Source organism: Cynocephalus volans, chromosome 13, assembly GCF_027409185.1.
Source record: "Cynocephalus volans isolate mCynVol1 chromosome 13, mCynVol1.pri, whole genome shotgun sequence".
Taxonomy (NCBI): domain Eukaryota; kingdom Metazoa; phylum Chordata; class Mammalia; order Dermoptera; family Cynocephalidae; genus Cynocephalus; species Cynocephalus volans.
The window spans coordinates 68260658-68282025 of NC_084472.1; the positions used below are offsets into that span (position 1 = coordinate 68260658).

Here is a 21368-nt window from a genome sequence, read left to right on the forward strand (position 1 = left end):
CCTGGTGAAACAAGAAACCTACGCAGAAGGAAAGGAGAGCCTCCTAGACACTTTTCCCTTGAAGGTAGATTGTACTCAATGCCACATCTATAGGACCAGAAATATGCTTGGAAGACCACCATGTTGAATGTACAGTTTCTCTGTCTTTGGCAGAGAAATGACATGAAAGGAACTGGAAGAGGAATATGGGTTGATTGGAAGCAGAAAAGGAGAAAGTCCCACAACATTAAAGGAATAACATAAATTGAAACATAAAGACAGGAACAGGTGGCTTGTCATCTGTGATAGCAGAACTGCATAGCAACCTCAGTGGAAATGAGGGTCATGTATAGCTAGAAAAATAAAGTTATCAAGATGGTAAAATGGCATGCAGTTACTAAAAATTCTTAAAAGATTTTACATTTGATTTCATTCACGATGATGAGCAAATGTGGGGTTGTGATGGGGAAATGACACAGTTCATTCAGGGACTCAAATCTTACCTTCCACAGCCCCACGAGAAGGCCAGGATTTAGGCAGAAGATCCGAATGAGTCTGTCGCAGCCAATCAGGGTGGATTCAGTTAAACAACTAAGATTGTACTTTGTAATTAAAGAATACCACCGAGGTCTTTGAACATTCATGCAGAAGAAAGGAGAGAGACAGATGAGCTTTCCTATCTGCAGTGTTATCAATTCTCTTTAGTGTATCTAAAAATGCTTTTAAAGAGCATATTAATAATGTGCTCAAACTAAGTGGTACATTGATGGGATGGGGATACAAATGACTTGTATAAATAAAAGGCAAAATGGATACATTCCAATTTCTCACCCTTCTATGTGTCCAAAGCTGTAAACTACTCATGAATCTGGCTGTGGAGAAGTTTAAATAGACTCTGGGAACACAATGAGTCCTCATCTGCCTTGGCCTTACAGGCCACTGACACAGAAACTGAGGCTGACATTAACAGTACTCACAAATTTGGGGATAGCATAAACTGCAGAATGGATAACAGTGGCAAGGGAGAAAATTTACAGTCTAACTAGAAAGGTATAAATTACAAGGAAATTCAAATAGCCAATTACATCAATAAGGTTTTCACTCTTCTTGAAAAAATTCTCATAGAGAGAACAGAAAAGACCCAAATAAAAATCACAAAGTCTCTCCTCGGCTGTCACACAGATGGATACGAGGATTTGTATTCCTGCATGATGAAAGCATTTGCTTACAAACTTACAATGTAAAGTGCCCATCAAAAAAGATTCCTGAAAAGCAATTTTAGTGTTATTTACCATAGTTTATCAAAGGCTGGCCGAAGACCATTGAGTTTTAACAAACATAAATTACATTAATTTTACCAATGACTTTTACCATTTGTCACCATGTAGTATCTGGTATTCCTGACCTGGATAATGGTTTTCAGGAATATATCATCTTCAGCTGAGCTTTACAATTCAACAGTATCCATTTAAATTAGTCTTTTATGATCATTTTAATTAATGTGAACAATTTTGTCCTAATACCTGTAAACAACAATTCATGATATGCCAAGTAACATATTGTTCAGTCAAACTCGTACAGGGTTTGTGGACTCATTCTCCAATCATAACTTTACAGTACATACAACCAAATACTATATTAAAAAACTCTGGTGTCCATCATGATACCACATGAAATTTCAGAGATTTATTCAAATAAAAGTAACATTTAAAAAGATAACTGTGTTTCCAAAATATCTTCAGTAAAATAATTAGGAAAAATAACTCACATTTTTTTCAGCATAGCATTAAGGATATTTTTAGAATACAATAAAACTTGGATTTACCACAGCACTAAGACGTCCAAATATCCTCACATTCACAGTACAGGGAGAGTTCAGTGATCACTAAAACAATCCTCAAACAGCTTTGAGAAAGGCAGCATTGAGAGAAGCCAAAAACAAGGTCCCCACGTTTTTTACAAAAAACGTGTTCGTATCCAGAGAAACTATGAAAGAATGGTGTCCCTCTGTGGAGACAGCATGCATTAATGTCAGATATCTCAACACTTTCCATAGCAAGGACAGATATGAGAGAAACCAGCAAGTAGAATTGCAGCAAGCAAGGATGGTAAGAAAAATGATGTGGTAAATACTACCAGAAAGTCAAAGGACACTGAGACAGTGAAGGAGATGGGACAGAGGGCAGGAAACCAACACGAGAGACAGCAGATGTTACCTCTGCATTTGCAACAAATTTTATATAAAGATATGTTAGCTTGCTCAGAAGATGAGAATTCTACACATGCCACAGTCCAGCTTTTAGGAGAAAACAAATGATGATAAGAAAACTGATCATGAAAGACTCACTGGGAAAGGCAGATGAGAGCCTTACAATGAGTGTGGACTCAGTGCACAGCCACCTTACAACAGAATAAAGCCAAGTGCTTGATAGGCATTAGCAATGTGATCTGATCTATGCATTTTACAGTGACATATTTTAATCTGCACAGTTGCCATGCATGCCAAATTCTACACTGGCATCATCACCATCCCATTACACAGATGAGAAAATGAAAGCACAGAAAGTGTAAGTTACCTGCGCAAGTCATATATCCAGTACGTTCGACAGAAGGGCACACAAAATAATTAATAATTATGACTTTACAACCTGATATTTAAACTATGATTAGTGTACTAAAGAAGGAAAATATGGTAGTTATATATAACTTTCTGTTAAAATGGTTAAAACTATGTATAAACAATTATGTTTCAATAAAAAATAAATAAATAATAAAATGGTTAAAACTAAAAACTTCAAAAGATTAGCCATCTGTCATCTATGAAATTTTGTTAACTTGGATATTATTCCCTATCACTATAACATAGCCAAGATGTGGGGAACCTAAATTTAGACTTAATCATAAATGTGATAAATCCATTCTTTTCCTATTCTGTAGTGATGCAGAATGATAGAAAAGTCTTCATGATGCAATCAAATTAAAATACACTGCTGATATTTTGAATTACAAAAATAATACCAACTAATATTTACACACAAGGTGTTCTTACCCAACAGTTCTGCTGAATTAGTACTTACCCATTTTTGGTGGGGGTTTTATAACGATGCATAAAAACTGGCGTCACACCACACAAATCTAAGGTTGACAATGTGGCTAAACATGGCCAATTTTTGCCATACCACACAACAGTAACTGACGTATCATTTACAGAAAGATCAACATGCTCCATAAAATATTCTTTTCCACTTTCTTCTTTCAGTATAATTGCCCAACCTAAACCAGATATTCTGGAAAAAGAAAAGAAAGCTAAAAATGTTTGCCTCATTGCGGGAAAAAAAGGCTAAAGGTAATTTTACATATCATCTCTAAAGCATCTAGTTCCTTAAGTCAAACTTCTCAAAACATGATCAATGTAATTTTCATTTCACCAACAATTGTCTCTTTAGACTTTTTCTCCTTACCTAACACTCATTGAACATCTATAATGTTCTAGGTACTGGCAACACACAGATAAGTAAGACAAAGGTTCTACTCAGGAGGGACATCTTGAACACTCTTGCTTTACCACAGCAGATCACTAGGTTATTTCTGCTTTTCATGAAAACTTTAAGCCATATACGTGGAATAGGAAAATACTATATATTTTATAGAAGCACAAAAATACACAAAAATATCAGTGATAGTCTGCCACAATCTAAATTGCACATACGTCCTATGTACACAATAGTTTGAGCTAATTCCATCATTCTTTTTTAAAGTGGTTATAAACTGAAACGTTTAACAGTTAAGTAACCGCTATGGGCACTGTTCAAGAACACACCACATGGCATACCTGAGGGCCTCTTTAGTTTTAACCGGAAGGCCTGTGTCAGGGTTGACAGGTTTGAGAACCTGAGCTAGTGCTGATTTTACAAATGCTAATTGTTTTTTAATATATTCTTTCTTCCAATATCCAGCTTCTTTATCCTCAACTGAGAGTAAGTTCATAGACACAGCTGTCTCCTCTACTGAATTAACTTTCCAATTACGTCTTTTAGGTAAAAAAGCAGTTGAGTAGATTCTGATCCAAATAAAACTGGAGGAAAAGAGGGAATATGTTAACTAGGAAACATCGTCATGCACCTGTTGTAATAATATATTAAATTAGAGATGTGTGATAACTTTTAGTTAGTCCAATTCCATGAATAAGTCAAGCTGAACGTTTATAGTTCTTCATGTGTAAAAGTGAATTGCAGTTTGAGAAGTGTTTTAGATTCACCAACCCCAAAGACTCATTTAAAAAAAAAAAAAAAAGGAAAAGCCTATTTTCCAGGGCTCAAGTTTAAAGGGGGCAATCTCATGTTATTTGCAATCATCTAAAAACCACTGCCATCCTATATCAATAATTATATAGGTCCATTATTTAAAAAAAAAAAAAAAGACAAATTGCGATTCTTGTCTTGCGTTTTTAAAAATATACACATGCTTTTAAAAAGATCAGAAAGAATACACACACACAAAGAAATATCAACAATGAATAACTGAATTATACATTCTCTTTGCTTTATATTTCTTAATTTTTCAACAATAAACATGATTGCTTTCAGAAAGAGAAGAAAAGTGAAGGTTATTATTCTTTCAGAAGGAGAGAAGAAATCTAGGGTAATTAGAGGGGGGAGGGGGAGGGAGTGGTGGATGGGGAGAGACTGGACAAGGGGCATAAAGAATAATTATGATTTGTAACAATATATATGCTAGTAATATTGATTTGATCAACATATCTCAATATTGAACCCAAAAAATATGTATAATCAATTTTGATTCAATAAATAAACTAAAAATAAATAAATCTTAAATCATACTACATCCAAAAATTAACTACAATGGATTAAATACCTAAATGTAACATACACACACACAAAAAGTGAAGGTTATTAATAATAACTAATGACAGTTAACATAAGTTTCTCTGAGCAATTGCTATGTGTCAAGCATTGTTTAAGCACTTCACAAGCATTAAAACTCATTTAATCCTCACAACAAACCCAAGAGGTAGCTATTATTGTCCCCACTGCACAGATGATATAACTGAGGCCCAGAGGCAAAGTGATCTGGCCCCAGTCTGAATGCTCCAGTCAGTGGCAGAACTGGATCTGAACCCATGCAGTCTCAACCAGGGCTCACACTCTTACCCCTTCACTTCACTGCCTCTTCAATAACAAAGAAATGGGTTCAAGAAACTGAATCAACTATTCAAATTCAGGCAGCCAATAAGCCACAAGTTGGAATTCAAATTCAGCTCTGACAGAGTCTGTAGTTCCTTTTACTCACTACTAAGAGGTCCATGAGAAGTCACACAGGCAGTGGTGGTAGCCCGCAGCAGGCCCAAAGCTGGGCCCAAGGGCTCCTCTCTCTGGGCCAATACAATTCACCAGGGAAGAGAAGTAACATTTAGGGAAAACTAACGCAGTGGTTAAAATCAATTTCCTAATCTGAAAGGCAAATTTTACATAAATAAAATTTAATTATTTGCTAATGTATGTCTCAACATTTCTATATAAAGCAGTATAGGATGAAATGGTCAGTGGCCAACAGGCCACTGGGAAAAAGTGATTCCCCCATAGAAGGGGATGATCCTGAAGGTCTGGTGAAAAAACCCATGGACACTGGGGAAAAATCACTATTTCATTAACTGCAGCAGAAAAGGATCCTTTCTCAAACCTATGACTTTAGAACACATCTCCTTGATTTAAACATTACCTGGACTTCCCAACAAACACAAACACCCATAACCAGACCTCTGCTGACATCTTTTTCTAGTATGGGTTTCTCAAGTCATTTCTCACCCCCAAAAAATCACTTCATGCCAAGCTTTTGTATTAAAGTAGTTGTTTTCAGTACAGAAAGTTCTGGACTTCCATATATGATCTAATGGATGCAAAGTGATGATCAGTTGAGTAGTGATGATCAGTTGAGTACAGCTAGGTAAAGGTGAAACTGTTCCACAAAAATCCCTTGAATTGACACTTTTTAAAAAATTCCCTTTGCATAAATGCTTGTTCCTGTTTTCTTCAAATTTATATTAGCCATTATCTCACTCTATATAAAGTGGTCCTTTGCTTTAGCAAGACCTTTACAGAACCTTAAATTTCTCATACCAGCACTACCTAAACTACTGTTGATGCTATTTTTCACATTCTCCAGCACTCACAAACTACAAAACGAACACCACCATGGAGAAAAGAATCAGAGCATAAAGTCTACATACACTCAGTAACAATAACTACACCTAACATTTATACCAGGACCTGCATTCCCATATAGTATCTTATTTATCGTAAGAGAAGTCTAAATAAAAACACTTTATATTACAGAATTAAAATACTGTATTAAATTGTTCCCCTTGATTGTATTAGTCCATTTTTTTCTCTTGCTTAAAACAGGATAACTGAAACTGAGTAATTTATAAAGAAACAGAACTTATTTCTTGCAGTTTTAGAGGCTAGGAAGTCCAAAGTCCAGGGAACACATCTCGTGAGGGCCTTCTTGTGGGTGCTGACTCTCTACAGTGAGGTAGGGTGTCACATGGTGAATGGCTGAGCAAGAGAGCTAAAGTCCTCGCTGGCTCTACTTATAAAGCCATCAGAACTACATCCATGACCACCCATTAAGCCATCAATGAATTAATCACGTGGGCAATCCTCAGAATCCAATCACCTCTCAAAGGCCCCACCTTTCAAATACCATAATAGGATTTCCTATCCTCTTAACACTATTACAATGGAGATCAAGTCTCCAACACATGAACCTTTGGGGGACATATTCAACCCGCAGCAGAAAGCTTAGGCAGATTTGAGGACAAAAGCATATTTATCTAACCTGCCTATCCATCAGGCTCAGAAAAACTTCAATCAAACAAGTTGCTCACAAAATGGAGCTAATTTAATGTTCAGATAGTAAAACCCCCACGTGATGACCCAAATGCCACCTAATCCACACCTCCCTGTCATCCCCATGCAGAGGCTAGTGCTCATGTGCAGGGAGGCAGCCCCCATTGGTGAAATGGGGCACCAGGGAGGCCCTCGCCCTGCAAGCATGTCTCCCCCTAAGTCACCAGTATAACTGGCTATTACATGTGTTCCTGTCTTCTTTTCAGAAGCAATGCTTAGAAATGACTGTTAACTTTTCGAAAACATTTATTGGTTACCCATTCCATTGTTATATATCCTTTTACGAAGTTAGACTATGACCCAAAAAATACAATTCAACTTTCACAGTTAAGATTTACCCTTTGAAAAAAAAAAGAAATGAATGTAAATTCATCAGAAGCTCAGATTTCTAAAGGGTAACTTCCAAGGAAGTGTGATGGGCACATAATTAATAATAAAATACAAAGAGTTATTACTAGAGCTATAGCCCCAAACCTGCTTAGAGGACTAGTTTCTATATCATCTGGACCCATGAAGGTGAAGTGGAAAGAGGTGATATTTAGAGAAATTAAGAAATGTATAATTTATCAGCTTATCTAAAGATTCTGAGTCCTATCCTTAAAGTGATAACTGTCCAGAATGCTACAGTTCTTCACTGCACTTAGTTTTAGTGAATGCCTTCTTCTCTTACTAGGTCATTAAGGAAGAGACACATAAAAATTGCTCTACTACAGTAATTCTAGAAATACTGTCAAAAACACAATTCATTATGTTACTCATGGGGGGGTGGGTGGGTGGGTGGGTGTGTGTGTACGTACTGACATGATAGGTAGATAGGCAAACAAACACATACTCACCAATATAGCAAACATCTTTTTAAATTAAAAGATAAGAAAAACCACCCTTCCCAAGCAGGGAATGGTATATGTCTGCTCTGAGTATGAGAATGGTTAAGGGCAGCTTTAATGAGATCTGAGGGCTTACCTGAGTTCCTCACTTAAGTGATGGACAGCTAACACCAAAGATGCACTAGATTAGTCATACAACCTGGAGAAATGCTAAAAATACAGTTTCCAGAGCACTGAATTACGATCTCCAGAAATGTAGACTAGGGATCCAGAGATTTTTTAAACTTTCTCAGCTATTTCTGACACAGCCTTCTATAGACTGACATTTTAAAACAAAAAACAAACAAAAAAAAACTTTTGTAGCGCGCGCGCGTGCGCTGTGTGTGTGTATTTTTTGCAGCTGGCCAGTAAGGAGATCCAAACCCTTGACCTTGGTGTTATAATATCACACTCTAACCTACTGAGCAAACTGGCCAGCCCTAGAATGGCATTTGAGAACCACCATACCAGATAACATCTATTGCCCACCATGTTTCAGGATTAAATAGTATAGTAGTTCCCCCTTATCTATGGTTTCGCTTTCTGTGGTCTCAGTTACCCACTGAACAATACAATATTTTGAGAGAGAGACAGACAGAAACCATGTTTACATAACTTTTATTACAGTATATTGTCATAATTATTCTATTTTATAATTATTTATGGTTATTAATCTCTTACTGTGCCTGAATTATAAACTAAACTTCATCATAGGTATGAATGTATAGGAAAAAACACAGTATGCATAAGGTTCAGTACTATCTGTGGTTTTGAGCATGCACTGGGGGTCTTACAATGTATCCCCCTCGGATAATTGAGAACGACTGTATAAGAGCCCACCTTCTCTCATCCTCCATTTCCTTACCTGTTAAGCAAAACCACCAGTTAAAATATGCATTTCCTCTTATCTTGTTTTCCCTACTTGACAGTGGGTTCCATGGAGGATTGATATTTGTCTGATCTTTGGATGCTGAATGAGAGAGGGGTCTAAAAAGTCAAGATGTTCAGCAGTAGGTCACAAAATTCTTACTGAAAGGATGGATGATTCCACCATTTCTCCTCTCAAGATAAAATTCTGACTTGCAGGCAAAGCACATAGTGACAAAACAGAGGCAGGGGTTTGTCCTCAAGGGCAAAGCCTCCAGAGGAGGATGTGCTGGGCCTCTCTCTTCCCCCATCACCCTCCCTACAGAGTGAGTCCACTTGATTGGTGAGTTTGGAAGGGGGTGCTAAGCACACTTAGCTTAGCCCCTTCCTCCTCTTTCTCTAGAATTTGCTTGGCTACCAGCAGAAAGCAGCAGGCATTTTGCTCTGTGAGTCCAGGCCAGTGGGAGAGATCATTGCAGTGTTGCTAGACTATGTGGATAAATGTCCAGTTCTGGGTGAGCACAGCCAAGTCCCCCCAGCTAACAGACCTAAAGCCACATTCTCCAATAGCTACAGCAATAATAATCTTTTTTGGTACATGTAAAGAATATTTCTATCTTTAAGCATACTAATGCAAATATTTGAAAATATAAGTCTGCTTAAAGCATTAGACATATTTCTATTTATGTCTAAGAATACTCTTGAAATTAATTCTCTTAAGTTTTAAAAAATGGTTAAAAAGCTCTTACTAGTTTTCATGACTTCCATCAAACTATCATCAAAACTTAACAGAGAGATTTGGTTTTCTCCTTACTTGTCATTGGACAGATGATAAAAGCGCCTACTCACACATCCAGTACATAGCAGGCTCACAGCATCCAAGTAGGAAAATATCTTCACCAAGATTTCCAGAGGCATTCTGAGAGAGGGGGAAAAAAATCAGAAAAGTGCGTCAGTGCTTAATCTATAAATTACCCAGAAAACAACTCGTTGTTACTCTCTAAACAGAAGGCCACAAATAGACCCTTCCTGTAAAGAGACAAACTGTACTCTCATCTTCAATTATTTTCCTGATTGAAGTTTTCTGGTTATTACAACTCTCCTGACACAAGCCAATGGAGAGACCCAGGATACAAAGAGCTGCCTTCCTCAGTGTTTTTATTACGTCTACATACAATGAACCAACAGACAGGAGTCTGCTGCCTTGCTCATGAAAGTATGATTTTTGGTGAGATAAAAAGAAATAAAAAGAACAGCGAACACATTCTTAGCTATTAATATAAGAAAAAAAAAAAAAACCAAAAACATAGAATCCCTTCTCCACCAAATAAAAGAATGGGAAACATCACTTTGTTTCTTTCCTAACCTATGCCAGGCTCATGCACCCTCCTCCTGAAGGCCCTCACACTTTTGACTGTTTTTCTGGGGTTTCAATGAGACAGAAAGCTCCATGAAGTTTTCTGAAGTGTCTTTTTCATTTATATGCCTAAATAAATATGACATTGAGATGTATATGCACTATTCCATCTACTTCTTTTTGTGTGTGTGTGTGTCTGGCCAGTACAGGGATCCGAATTCTTGACCTTGGTGTTACACACTATGCTCTAACCAACTGAGCTAGCCAGCAAGCCCCATTCAATCTATTTATACAATCTTTAAATTCTAAAAAACATGGTAAGAATCTGAAAGTGCCTAACAAGCATTTCTAGTATTAGTAAGTCACAAATGGGCCTTTATTAACTTTTATGAACCTTTGGCAAAAGGGTAAATGAAAAGGGAGCTATTGCTATGGGGAGAGGAGTCCAGGGACAAAGAGCTGGTGGAGGGGGGAACCCTTTGGCCAATTTAAAATGGCCTGCCACACTCTCTACTTGTGATTTTAATAATTTAATTTTTTTTTATGATGAAAATTAGGTTATTAAATGTTTCATAGGGAAATAATCAGTCCCAAAATTCTGAAAATACTGAGAAACTGGATCCTCTGAGAAAAGACAGTAATGCAACACATATTTGATACATGTAGTATGTAAGTGGTCAAAGCTTCTGAGATATATTTAACCACTTTCCAAGAGTTTAAACAAGAAGATTCGCTTATGTATAAGTTAAATCCCTCCCCCAAGATGAAATCCCTTACATTAAGGTCAATAAACTAGACGCTTTCAATGAGAAAGGATCTCTAATGCTAGACATAGCAAAGATACAAGAAAACACATTTTTATGACCATTTGGATTATCCACTGCACATAGTTTTTACATTTTCATTTAACTATGTCACAGAAATTCATAGCCATTTTTTTTTAAATCAGTGTAATTCAAAAAACCTTAAGAGCTGATCCTAAAGACAACATTTCAGAAGGGCATCCATCCAACAACTGTAAGGATTATTTAACTGGAGTAAAATCCCATTCAAGGCAGGCATTAGACAGGTTTTTACCTTCCTACCCAGCAGACTAACATAATAAGAGGGGTCCTCTCTGGGTACTTCCTACTTTATAGTTAAAATGGCTAAGATCAAAGACATTCTTAATTATTGTTCATAAGGTTTCCTCTAATCTGGTACAATCAATGTTTACACTTACACTGGGTTAGTTTCTGTTAGATTCCAATTATTTAACATCAGGTGGGTTGGAGACGGGATGACGGGGAGGGAAACGGGAGGAGGAAGGCAAGAGGCAGTATGATGAAAGAAGTTCAAAATGTCACAGCAAGGAAACTACTTTGTAGACAGGCTCCCCGTGAAAATGCGAGTTAATCTGTGCATGCTTCTTTTGAGTAGCATGGGAACTCACATATGAACATGTTTTCGTCCCCATCCCACCCTGTGGGTGCATTACACTATTCCTGTATTCACAATTTCCCCCTGCCGACGTCCCAATGGATAACGAGCACTTCCTCCTATCAAACCACCCATGTCTTCTCGAGGATTTCAGCTTTCCCTTCCGCCTCACTCTTTCATATCATTCACATCAGCCTCTGAAAACACTCCCCAAAATATCTCATCCTAAAATCGTGCTCTTCCCTTGATTCTTCCCACCCCCAATCTCTCTCCAACTAACATAATTTCTATGCTTCTCTCACTGCCAAACTTCTAGCAAAGAACAAAAGAAAACAAAAAACATGTCTACACCTGCTGCCTCCACTTCTATGCCTCCTACTTTCTTTTTGTTTTTTTACATTTCAGTGTAAAATACAGAAAAATATAAAAATAGGTGTCCAGCCCAATCCCTTCCACCTACCTGGAACAACTTCCCTGGGACCTCCCCCCACCTGCCCTCCCTGGGCAGAACTAACTGGCCTCTCCTATTGTTGCAGCCACTCCCCCAGATTCCTCAGCCCTCACAGGTCTTCCCTGGCTCCCTGGTTGGTTCTCGAGGTCCCAGTTCCTTTGAGCCTGCTCCTGAGCCACCACCGCTTTTTTCCCTTTTACAGTCTCTCCCTGAGACACCCCATCTACCTCCGTGACTGCTCCTTTCCCAGATCTCGCCCTGTGCAGACTCCCCAATACACTGTCCATCTGGCATCGCCTTTCCATGTGCCCAAAGTCATCATCATGACTCTCTCTTCTGCCCCTTCTCCAATTCTTTCCCATCCCACCAGCAGAACCTCCATGTACACATCACTCAAGGCAATAGTTTCAGATTCCTAGTGATGTGTTTTCCTCTCATACCTACATCTAATACAAAAATAAGTGACATCAACTACCAAATAGATCTCAAATTTTCCCATGTCTCTCCATCTCCCCTCTTCCTAGAGAAGAACAAGTAAACAAGTAAACGAGATAACTCTAGTAATCAAGTGACATCACACCGTACTGCAAATAAAGCCTAAACTCCTCCCCATGGCCTAGGACCTCACACACACGTATGCACTCGGAACTCCCCAGCTCTGGTCTCCCCCCTCACTCTTCTCCAAGCTCTTCAGTCTCAGTTTTCAGTTCTCATCTTAAATGTTGCCTCCACAGAAAAGTCCGCTCACCATCTCACCCCACTGAATTATGGAATCCATTTGTTTTCTCAACAGCATGTAGCCCAATTTATAATGACTTACTATTCTTTCATCTGTCTCCCCAATGAGACCACCGATTTCATGAGGACATATGTGAGTGGTTCATCAGTTGTGTCCCAGCACCAAGCACAGCATCTGGTACACAGTAGGTCCTCAAATACTTAATAGACAGATTAACTGAATTAATAAATATTTGCTCTATTTCTCATATCAGATTGTAGTATGACAGATTCTATTCCCAGAGTATGGGGTTTTAAGTTTAAATTGATGTCCTTAATTAAATCACTATTTTGGCTTTTCTTTTTAAAAACACACTAAAATATGTACATAAAAAACTTGTACTCTGTTAGCTAATCTAATCATGATATAATATTAAAAGCCCTGAACTTTGAAATCATGCAACTTACGTTTGAATAGTTTTGCAATACATATACTATGTGGACCTTTCCTCCTCCAATGTAAATGTCTCTCTATAAAAACATCAAGCTTTCAGGGTTCTACACAAGGCTTAGAATATAGCTGGTGTTCCATAGATCTTACTACAGTATGAATCTACAGGCATATAAGGATCAATTTCAAGTAACTATTTTTAAAAAATTGTTGAAAGAATTCTATGGATCTTGGTGCTAAGGGTCACACAGAATCTTGCCATGGCAAAACAGGTTCCTAAAACACAGAAAGCAAAGAAATTCAGAGAGCTCTTGAGCTTTTAGGAGAACACACTTTAATCTCCTTTCTCCTTTTTCAAGGGTCTTTAACTGGAAAGTGAATAATTTTGAAGAATGTTTTAATAAATGGAAAACTCAATTTACCTCTCGCTTTTAAAAGTTTAGTTTCATAAGACTAGTCTAATAAGGATAATGGTGACAGGCTCATGACTCATATCAAACTATCCGTGTTGTACATTGTTCCCACACAATCCTATTCTTAGAGATCTCAAAATAGCAACTTGGTATATACAGCATTACAACTGTCTCCAATAACTCCACGCCTAGAACCCCCCCCCACAAAGTGACAGACTACTTCTGCTACTTACCCATCCAGGGATACAGAACATTTAGAGGAGGATTTCTCACAGCGCTGTTCACATCTGGCATATTGCCTCTGAGCAGTACAGCCAGCCACAAATTGGACACCTGGCCCCTTTCTGAAAGTAAATATGGCAAATTTAAATTATATAATTACCAAATGAGGTTCCCCTCTACAAAATTTTAAAGGATTCATAAACTCCGAAGATTACTGACTGTGAAACTTCATCTCTGCAAAGAAAGGAAGGGAAAGAGGGAGGAGGAGAGAGGAGGAGGGAGGGGGAGGAGGAGGGAGGGGGAGGAAGACGGAGGGAGGAGGAGGAAGGGGAGGGGAAGGGAGGGAGAGGGGGAGAGAGGGGGGAGAGAGAAAAAAAGAAGTGGGGGCGGGGGAGGAAGGGAAAGTAGATGGGACTGTGAAACATCTAGTGCCCTGTGTAAGTACACCTGAAGACTAGATTTATTCTGATGTCTTTTCAACCTTTTCATGCTCTCATTATAGGATGCCTGCATGTCAAAGAGTTGCTATAAAACGTATTTAATGGAAACAAAAAGAATAAAGATAAAGTATATCAACTGGTCAGTTTCTATAACACGACAGAAACAAAGATAGCATCAACCAATTCTTTAAAACTTCAGATTTGTGACCTAGAAGTCAACACAATCTACAACTTCACTGATTTTGAGGTATAATCACTGGTTCCAACTTTAGTTTTGGCAATCCTATAGCCACAGAAGTACCAAATACTCATCCATAAATTTTTTCACATTTTAACATCTCACAATCAAAATATTTTAATTGACCGTCTTTTATTTTAGTGTTACATAAAATAATAATTTATCTTACAATCAATGGCTTTTAAGATTCAATAAAACAGAGTATAATATTTCATGCAGTTAGTCCTTTTCAGAGGTTCCTAAAATAAATTTTTGTTAAGATCAGTCTTCAACAGCAGTGCTCAATAGCATCTCAGAGGGGATCTGAAACACCCAGAAAGTTATATAAACCACAGCCTACAATTTCTAGGCAGCAGCCCATCAAAAGAGCTCCTACTAAACGTGCTACTTCTGGAAAGTTTTAGGAGCTGCTTCTTCAAGCAATGTACAACATGCACATTATTGGTTATTGACCCATCTCCCATCCAGCATGCTGTTCAAGGAGCTACTATATTATCCATATGCTAAGTTCACCACACCATTGCTTCAGATATGTACTTTGTTCACTGAGAGTTTAACCACCCTTGGTTTCTCATATCAGGTTGATTCCCCAGATATATCTGGATCTAGACTAACACTCGAAAAGGATGTGGGCAATAATTGAGGGCAAAAATGAGGTGTCCGAAGAACTTGGAAGGATAATTAACCCTCTAGAAGCTGAAGTACGAAATCCACAAAGAACAGATCTCAAAAAAGGATGGCCCTCTACTCTGGGCACAACCTGCTAGTAGGAAGCATAGCAGTGAAAGAAGAGGCCCTCACCCAAGCCCTCAGCTGACCAGGTGACACCGTAGCTTGACACCTACTGCAGAGATGATACAAGATACACATATGTGCCAGTAAGCACTCAAATCACCCATAGAACCTATCTGCCATGCTCAGCACAAACAATTCCCCATAACCTTCTCAGCAGCTGAAGAATGAGTTTCTCCCACCTTGGAAGATTTTTCTCTTTAGAAACAAGCATAATGGCTGGTACATGGTAAGCCTCCATAAATATTAGCTACTGACTACACAATGGCATCCCAACACGGAAGAGAGACTGAATAAAGCAAACTTTCTGAGATCCTGGAGAGTAACAAAAGCACTGATGTTTAAAAAAAAAAAAAAAATGCTGGCTAAACGTGCCTCTCCATTCCTGCCTCAGCAAAAGGCACTCACTGTGACTTTTGTCTTATCTGACTTTCTAGCCAATGTTTTCAAGTTAGGCCAGTCCTGTGGTTTTCCACTTGTGCTCCACAGAGCAGGAAGGAAAGGTGGAGAGAGAACAAGGAGAGATGCTAGTTTGGAAAGTTTTGCAATGCCCTCTCCCCACTTCGCCCCTTAATCAGAGAATTCTACCCGTTATATATTTTTGTACTTGGTGACAATTTTGTTTAAACAAAATTTCCACAGCAGAAAAATTCTGACTCCATTGACTTGATCTTAACACAGTAATCAGAAGTAAAACACAATTTCCTAATTATATTAGTTTCCTAGGGCTACCTTATCACAGTACCACAAACCAGGTAATTTATTGTCTCACATCCTACAGGCAAGAAGTTCAAACTCAAGGTGTCAGTCAGCAGGCCTGCGCTCCCTCTGGAGGCACCAGGGAAGGGCCCTTCTTTGTTTCGGTGGCTGCTGGCAGTCTTTGGTGTTCTTCAGCTATGGTGGTATCAGTTCAATATCTGCCTCCACCTTCCTTCTGTGCTTGTTTGTCTGTGTCTCTTCCTATAAGGACATCATTCATATCGTATTTAGGACCCACCCTAATCCAGTATGACTTCAACTTAACTAATTACATCTGCAAAGACCTTATATGCAAATAAAGGCCTGAGGTTCCTAGTAGACATCAATTTGGGGTGGGAAGGGGCACACTCTAGTCAACACAGTAAGCAAACCTTATTTATAAAGAATACATTCTAAAATTATATAAAGCATTATTTTACAATGGTTAATTACTCTTATAAAGTCTATATTGATCTATATTACATATTCGAAGATAAAACATCTTCAATTAACAAAGGTTTATTTATTTTTTTCCTCTGACCGGTAAGGGGATTGCAACCCTCGGCACAGTGTTGTCTGCACCACGCTCAGCCAGCGAGCGCACCGGCCATCCCTATATAGGATCCGAACCCGCGGCCTCGACGCTACAAGCACCACACTCTCCTGAGTGAGCCACGGGTCCGGCCCTGACAAAGGTTTCTGAACACTTAAACTCTAAGTAAAAGGAACTTCTATTATTCTTCCATCAAATAATAACAATTTCTATCAGGAGTTCCCATCCTGTGACCCTCAGACTCATGGAGTGTGAGGGATTGTACCAAAAAGCCTGTGAGTTCATATACACCCTAGATATTACATGAAGACTAAGTAATATCTCTCACTTAAATATACTATTTTTTTAATATAAATAAATACTGTTGTGGTTAGTCAAATGTAAATTTATTTAAGAGTATTACCAAATTAACAGCTTTTTGTCATTACATATTTCCTCAATAAAATGATGCCAAAAAAATAAAAGCTATTACCCTAGACCTTTCCAAGAGAACCAAAGAAAAGCAAATTAATACAATGTATCAATTTTAATCTAGCAAATTGGCAAAGACCAAATAAATGATAAGGACTCATGCTGGCTATGTTACAGAGAAACAGGCATTTTAATTCACTGCTGGTAGAATAAGAGAAAGTGGTACAAGCTTCATGGAAAATCAAATCTGGTGGTATGAACCAAGATCCTTAAAAGGCACATAAATTTTTTAAGCCAGAAATTCCACCTCTAGTAACATACTCTACAGCAAGAAAATGTGTCCAGGTAGTACACTCAAGTAATCCTGTAATCATCTCAAAGTTGTCTGCACTGGGAAAAAAATACTAGAAAAATTATAAAGATGGGTTAAACTGTACGGCCTCCATATACTTAACAATATTCTGTCAAAATATACCAATTCATCACAGGTGAAAGTGTCTGAAACAGAAATAGGTCCATGCTGTCTTCCAGGTGTCTGCATGGCATGATCCCTCACCTCTTTCAGGCATTTATTCAAATGTCACCATCCCACTGAGACTTTCCTTGACCATGCTATCTGAAACTGCAATCCAAACCCTACACATAAACATTTTATGCCCTTTCCATATTTTTTCTCCTTGGCACATATCACCCTCCAACACTGTACACTTTACTTATCTGTCTTGTTTACTACTGTTGGAATGTAAACTCCACCTGTGCAAGTACACTGCATAAGTTTTGGTCACATATGCAGGTACACTGCAAAAGTTTTGATTATTCAGCACCCACAACATGCCTGGCATACAAACAGCATTCAATAAATACCTGCTAAATTAATAACATTGTCCCCAAAAACCTTTGTGTTAATTTTACACACCAAGAAGATGTCCTGTGTATCCCCTGTCCACTAGCATCTACCCATTTGAGAAGCACAGTCCAGGATGTTCAAATGTTTCAAACCTACTGGCTCAATCCATCAAGTTCTTACTGAAAAGATTAACTTACTTATCCAGAACTTATGAAAGACTACTGTGAAAACTCTCATGAAGTAAATAAAATCACCTGTTTCACAAATACATGCACATAAAAAATACATAAAATATGATTTTACTTACAATTTTGGATTCCTCAAAATCATGCTATAACTCTCCCACTCAAAGATAGTTTTAAATTAATCAAGCAAGTAAATCCTGTTTGGTTCTAGTTTTTGTTTGTTTGTTTAAAGTACCAAAGTCTTTTCCCTAATCTGAATCCCAAATCCAATAGCTAATAAATATGCCCATCTTTGACTAAAACATTTAACAGGGTTTATTTATTCAATTCTGCAAATACTTCTTAATCACATACTCTAAACAAGGTAATATGCTAAATGCTTTAAAACTTATTTCATCCACCTTTAATTGCAATACAAAGGACTTTTTATTACAAACATGCTTTCACACTTTAAAAATGTTAAAGCTTACTTTTGCTGTTTTGTTTTTCCCCAGTTAAAATAGATCTCATAGAGTCCCTCATTTCACAGATTAGAAGACTAAGGCTCTAACGAGCCAATAAAGGGAACGTGTTTAAGGTCCCAAGCTAGAGGCAGAAAACCCCAAAGACCTTATCTCCTGTCTTTTCAGAGCTCTTTTTACCAAATCTTAGATAGGATTAAACATCTTAATATAAATTTTGGGACTATTGAAAGCACATCCCCATTTCTACATAAAATAAACCAAATGCACATTTCTAAGGGTAACACAATTAACTAATCAATAAGTTCCATGCATGCCCTCAGGCAGATCTATGTCTACAAGGTTAAGTGTACGCGTATACTGATATACTTAATAAAAAAACATTTAGTTTAAAAAAATTTTTTTAAGTAACAGATTTTTGTCTGATAACTTTGAATAAGATCAATATTTTTAAAATGTATGTCCCTGATTTTTAATATATAGTAAATCAAGCCAGTTACAAATTAAGCCAACTTGATATGCTTTCTGCCATATTTCTTAGTTTGTGCTACTTACATATTCACATTTTGTGTTAAAAAGGGAACCACTGATTCCTTATTAACATCTAATTTTCCACAATGAGACATTAAAAATAACCACCTGCTTAGACCATAGCCAATCATTGTGTTCCTAGCAGCTGACTTTTCTTTACCAAAAAGAATGTATATATCTCCAAATTAGAGATTGAAATGCAGGTTCCTATGGCAGGTATAGTGACAGGAACTCTATATCGTTCCACCAGGAAGTTCACTCAATTTACAAAAGAATAAAAGATTCATCATATAAAATCATTCTGCTTCCCCCTGACAGAACACTATATAAAGACTAATAACAGTGGCATAGTGGCAAATTGATTACAAGTTCAAGTTTCCTATTTAAATTCCAGTCTTGCGTAATAGAATTTTTGCAGGCACTGTCACAAGGCCTGTGGTATGTCTAGCATTACAGCTTTTCAATCAAGAACTGTCACGACACTGAGGAACAGGGCTGTGCTTCTGAAACCGAGGTTATGGAGACATGAGACATAGTCCTGGAGATTCAGCGAAAAACAACAAAACTACAAAACTTAACTGAACTAGTAATAGAACCCCTTTTTATGCTCAAACATACACATTTGGTTTATTAGAAGGCAAAATATGCAAGACTTCTTACAGCTACAAGCCAAGGAGCCTTAGAAGCAAAAAGATAAGCCTTAAGAATGTAAACTGTTCTTGGCATTATCTCTCCACCTGGTAAACGTACTGGAGTGATGGATACAGGTCTAGGGACAACATATGATAAAATGAGAGGAATTTAATAAGGAACCACTATAGCACGTTGACAGTGACATACCGGATCATTTTACTCCTTCCTGCTCCATGCCCCTTTCCTATCTCACTACTCAAAGTTTCCTTCTCGCCCACTGTAGCAGAGAAGCACCTTCAGTTCCAGGGAACTCCAAGAAAAATGGAAGAGACGCGCCTCTAGGCACCAGAACAAGAATACAACAGGCCCCTACACCTAGCTAGGGAAACCGGCAGAATAGGATTAAGAGTTGAGCATCAAGGCGTGGCTGTCTAGAAAGCAACTTGACCCTGACATCAGACTGCAGAAAGTGCTGCCCAGGAAAAGACGCCTCCAGACCAACCCGCCCGCCAGAGTTATATGCTGAGGGGTGGTGTGTGCTGCATTCAGGAGACATGGGCGGGAGAGACAATCGATGGGGTTTTGATGCGTAGACTCCACTTCTCTAAGTTATAAGGTCATAAAAAAGACGAAAAGTGATTCCCAGTTCCGGAGGAACAAATATACTAACACTGGAGCAGAGCACAAGTGAACTTCGGGCACGGGTCCTGGAGGAGCAGGACTGCAGGCGGGGACTTTCAGCAGGCGGGGACTTTCAGCAGGCGGAGACTGGCGGTCTGCACCTGTCCTCGCGCCTGCAGCGCATCCCTCTGCCCGCAGGCTCCCTGTCATACAGACACGGGGAAGCACACAGGGGCTTGCCACGCTACCGCAGTGCTTACTATCCGGACGGACGAAAGGATAATGTCCTCGGGAAGCTACGCTATTTGTGTCTTAACTGGGGTATCTCACATTTCCAGGTTGAATGGATTTCTTTCAGCTGCTCTTCCAAATCTTTCCCCCATTAAAATGAGCCATGTACCAGAGCAGAATGAAAATACACTGGAAAGAGCGGCGGTGGGAGGGTGGGGGCAAAGAGGAGTTTCCCCCACCGGGCGGACCCCAGCCGCGGCCCCCGACTGTCACCTGAACCCGGAGGTCCCAGCGGGCCCCACGGCCTCCCCGGCACTCCCCGGCGCCGCGCCACGGAGAGTCCGCTGCACCGCCTGGAGACCGAGCCAGCGCTGCTTCAGGAACCGACCACGTCCGGTCGCCATAGAGACCCCTCAGGGACCGCCCGGGGGCAGACCGGGGAAGGCAGGAGCTCACCAGCCCCAGCGACGGTTGAAATGAGGCGCGCTACGCCCCCGCGACGGTTGAACTGAGGCGCGCCACGTCCCCGTGCGCGTGCGCAGAAGTGCGGACGGCCTAGCACCCACGCGAGCTCGCAGACAGGCCCGAAGACTCGGCTGGCATTAACGCCGCCTCACAGAGCGGTGTTCTAGAAACCTCTGGGGCTCGGCTTCTTTCCGATGCCGTGACGTTATGACAAAGAGGGCGCCAGGCTGCACGCCCGCCGCTCTGAGTTTAAGGCATCCTCGCCTGCTTGTGGCGGCGTCATTCAACTCCACTTGCTGGCCGTTTACTGTTTGGTTTTTCCTGAGATGGAACTAAAACGCAAAAACTAAATTATTTATCGATGAGGAACGGCAAAGCCATAATCAGATGGGGAAATTCCCAGCTTACACAGTCCTCTCTAGAAAGGTCACGAGAACACGCAGTTTGTAATCGCTAATTTGACTTCTGCAAGTCCCACTTCTAGTAGGCAGGAACTAAAGCAGATTTCCCCGCCTCCTCCCCCTCGGTCCTGGCTACCCGTGGACGTGGGG

The 21368-nt window shown here is 39.2% G+C and overlaps 1 protein-coding gene across 11 annotated transcripts in view; it reads right to left on the bottom strand.

The window, feature by feature from the left end:
• FBXO15 (F-box protein 15) overlaps positions 1-21332 on the bottom strand; it is an 81992-nt gene extending 60660 nt beyond the window's left edge. For 4 of the 11 annotated variants that reach the window (XM_063077021.1, XM_063077020.1, XM_063077024.1 and 1 more), the window contains exons 1-6: positions 20171-20615; positions 13683-13793; positions 9456-9560; positions 3812-4054; positions 3057-3266; positions 483-609 (exon numbers count right to left, since the gene is read on the bottom strand). In XM_063077021.1, coding sequence (XP_062933091.1) covers positions 483-609; positions 3057-3266; positions 3812-4054; positions 9456-9560; positions 13683-13793; positions 20171-20331 — 957 coding nt within the window. In that variant the 5' untranslated portion in view covers positions 20332-20615. The other 7 variants (XM_063077029.1, XM_063077027.1, XM_063077019.1 and 4 more) reach the window with 7 other exon arrangements.
• Between the last annotated feature and the right edge of the window lie 36 nt (positions 21333-21368).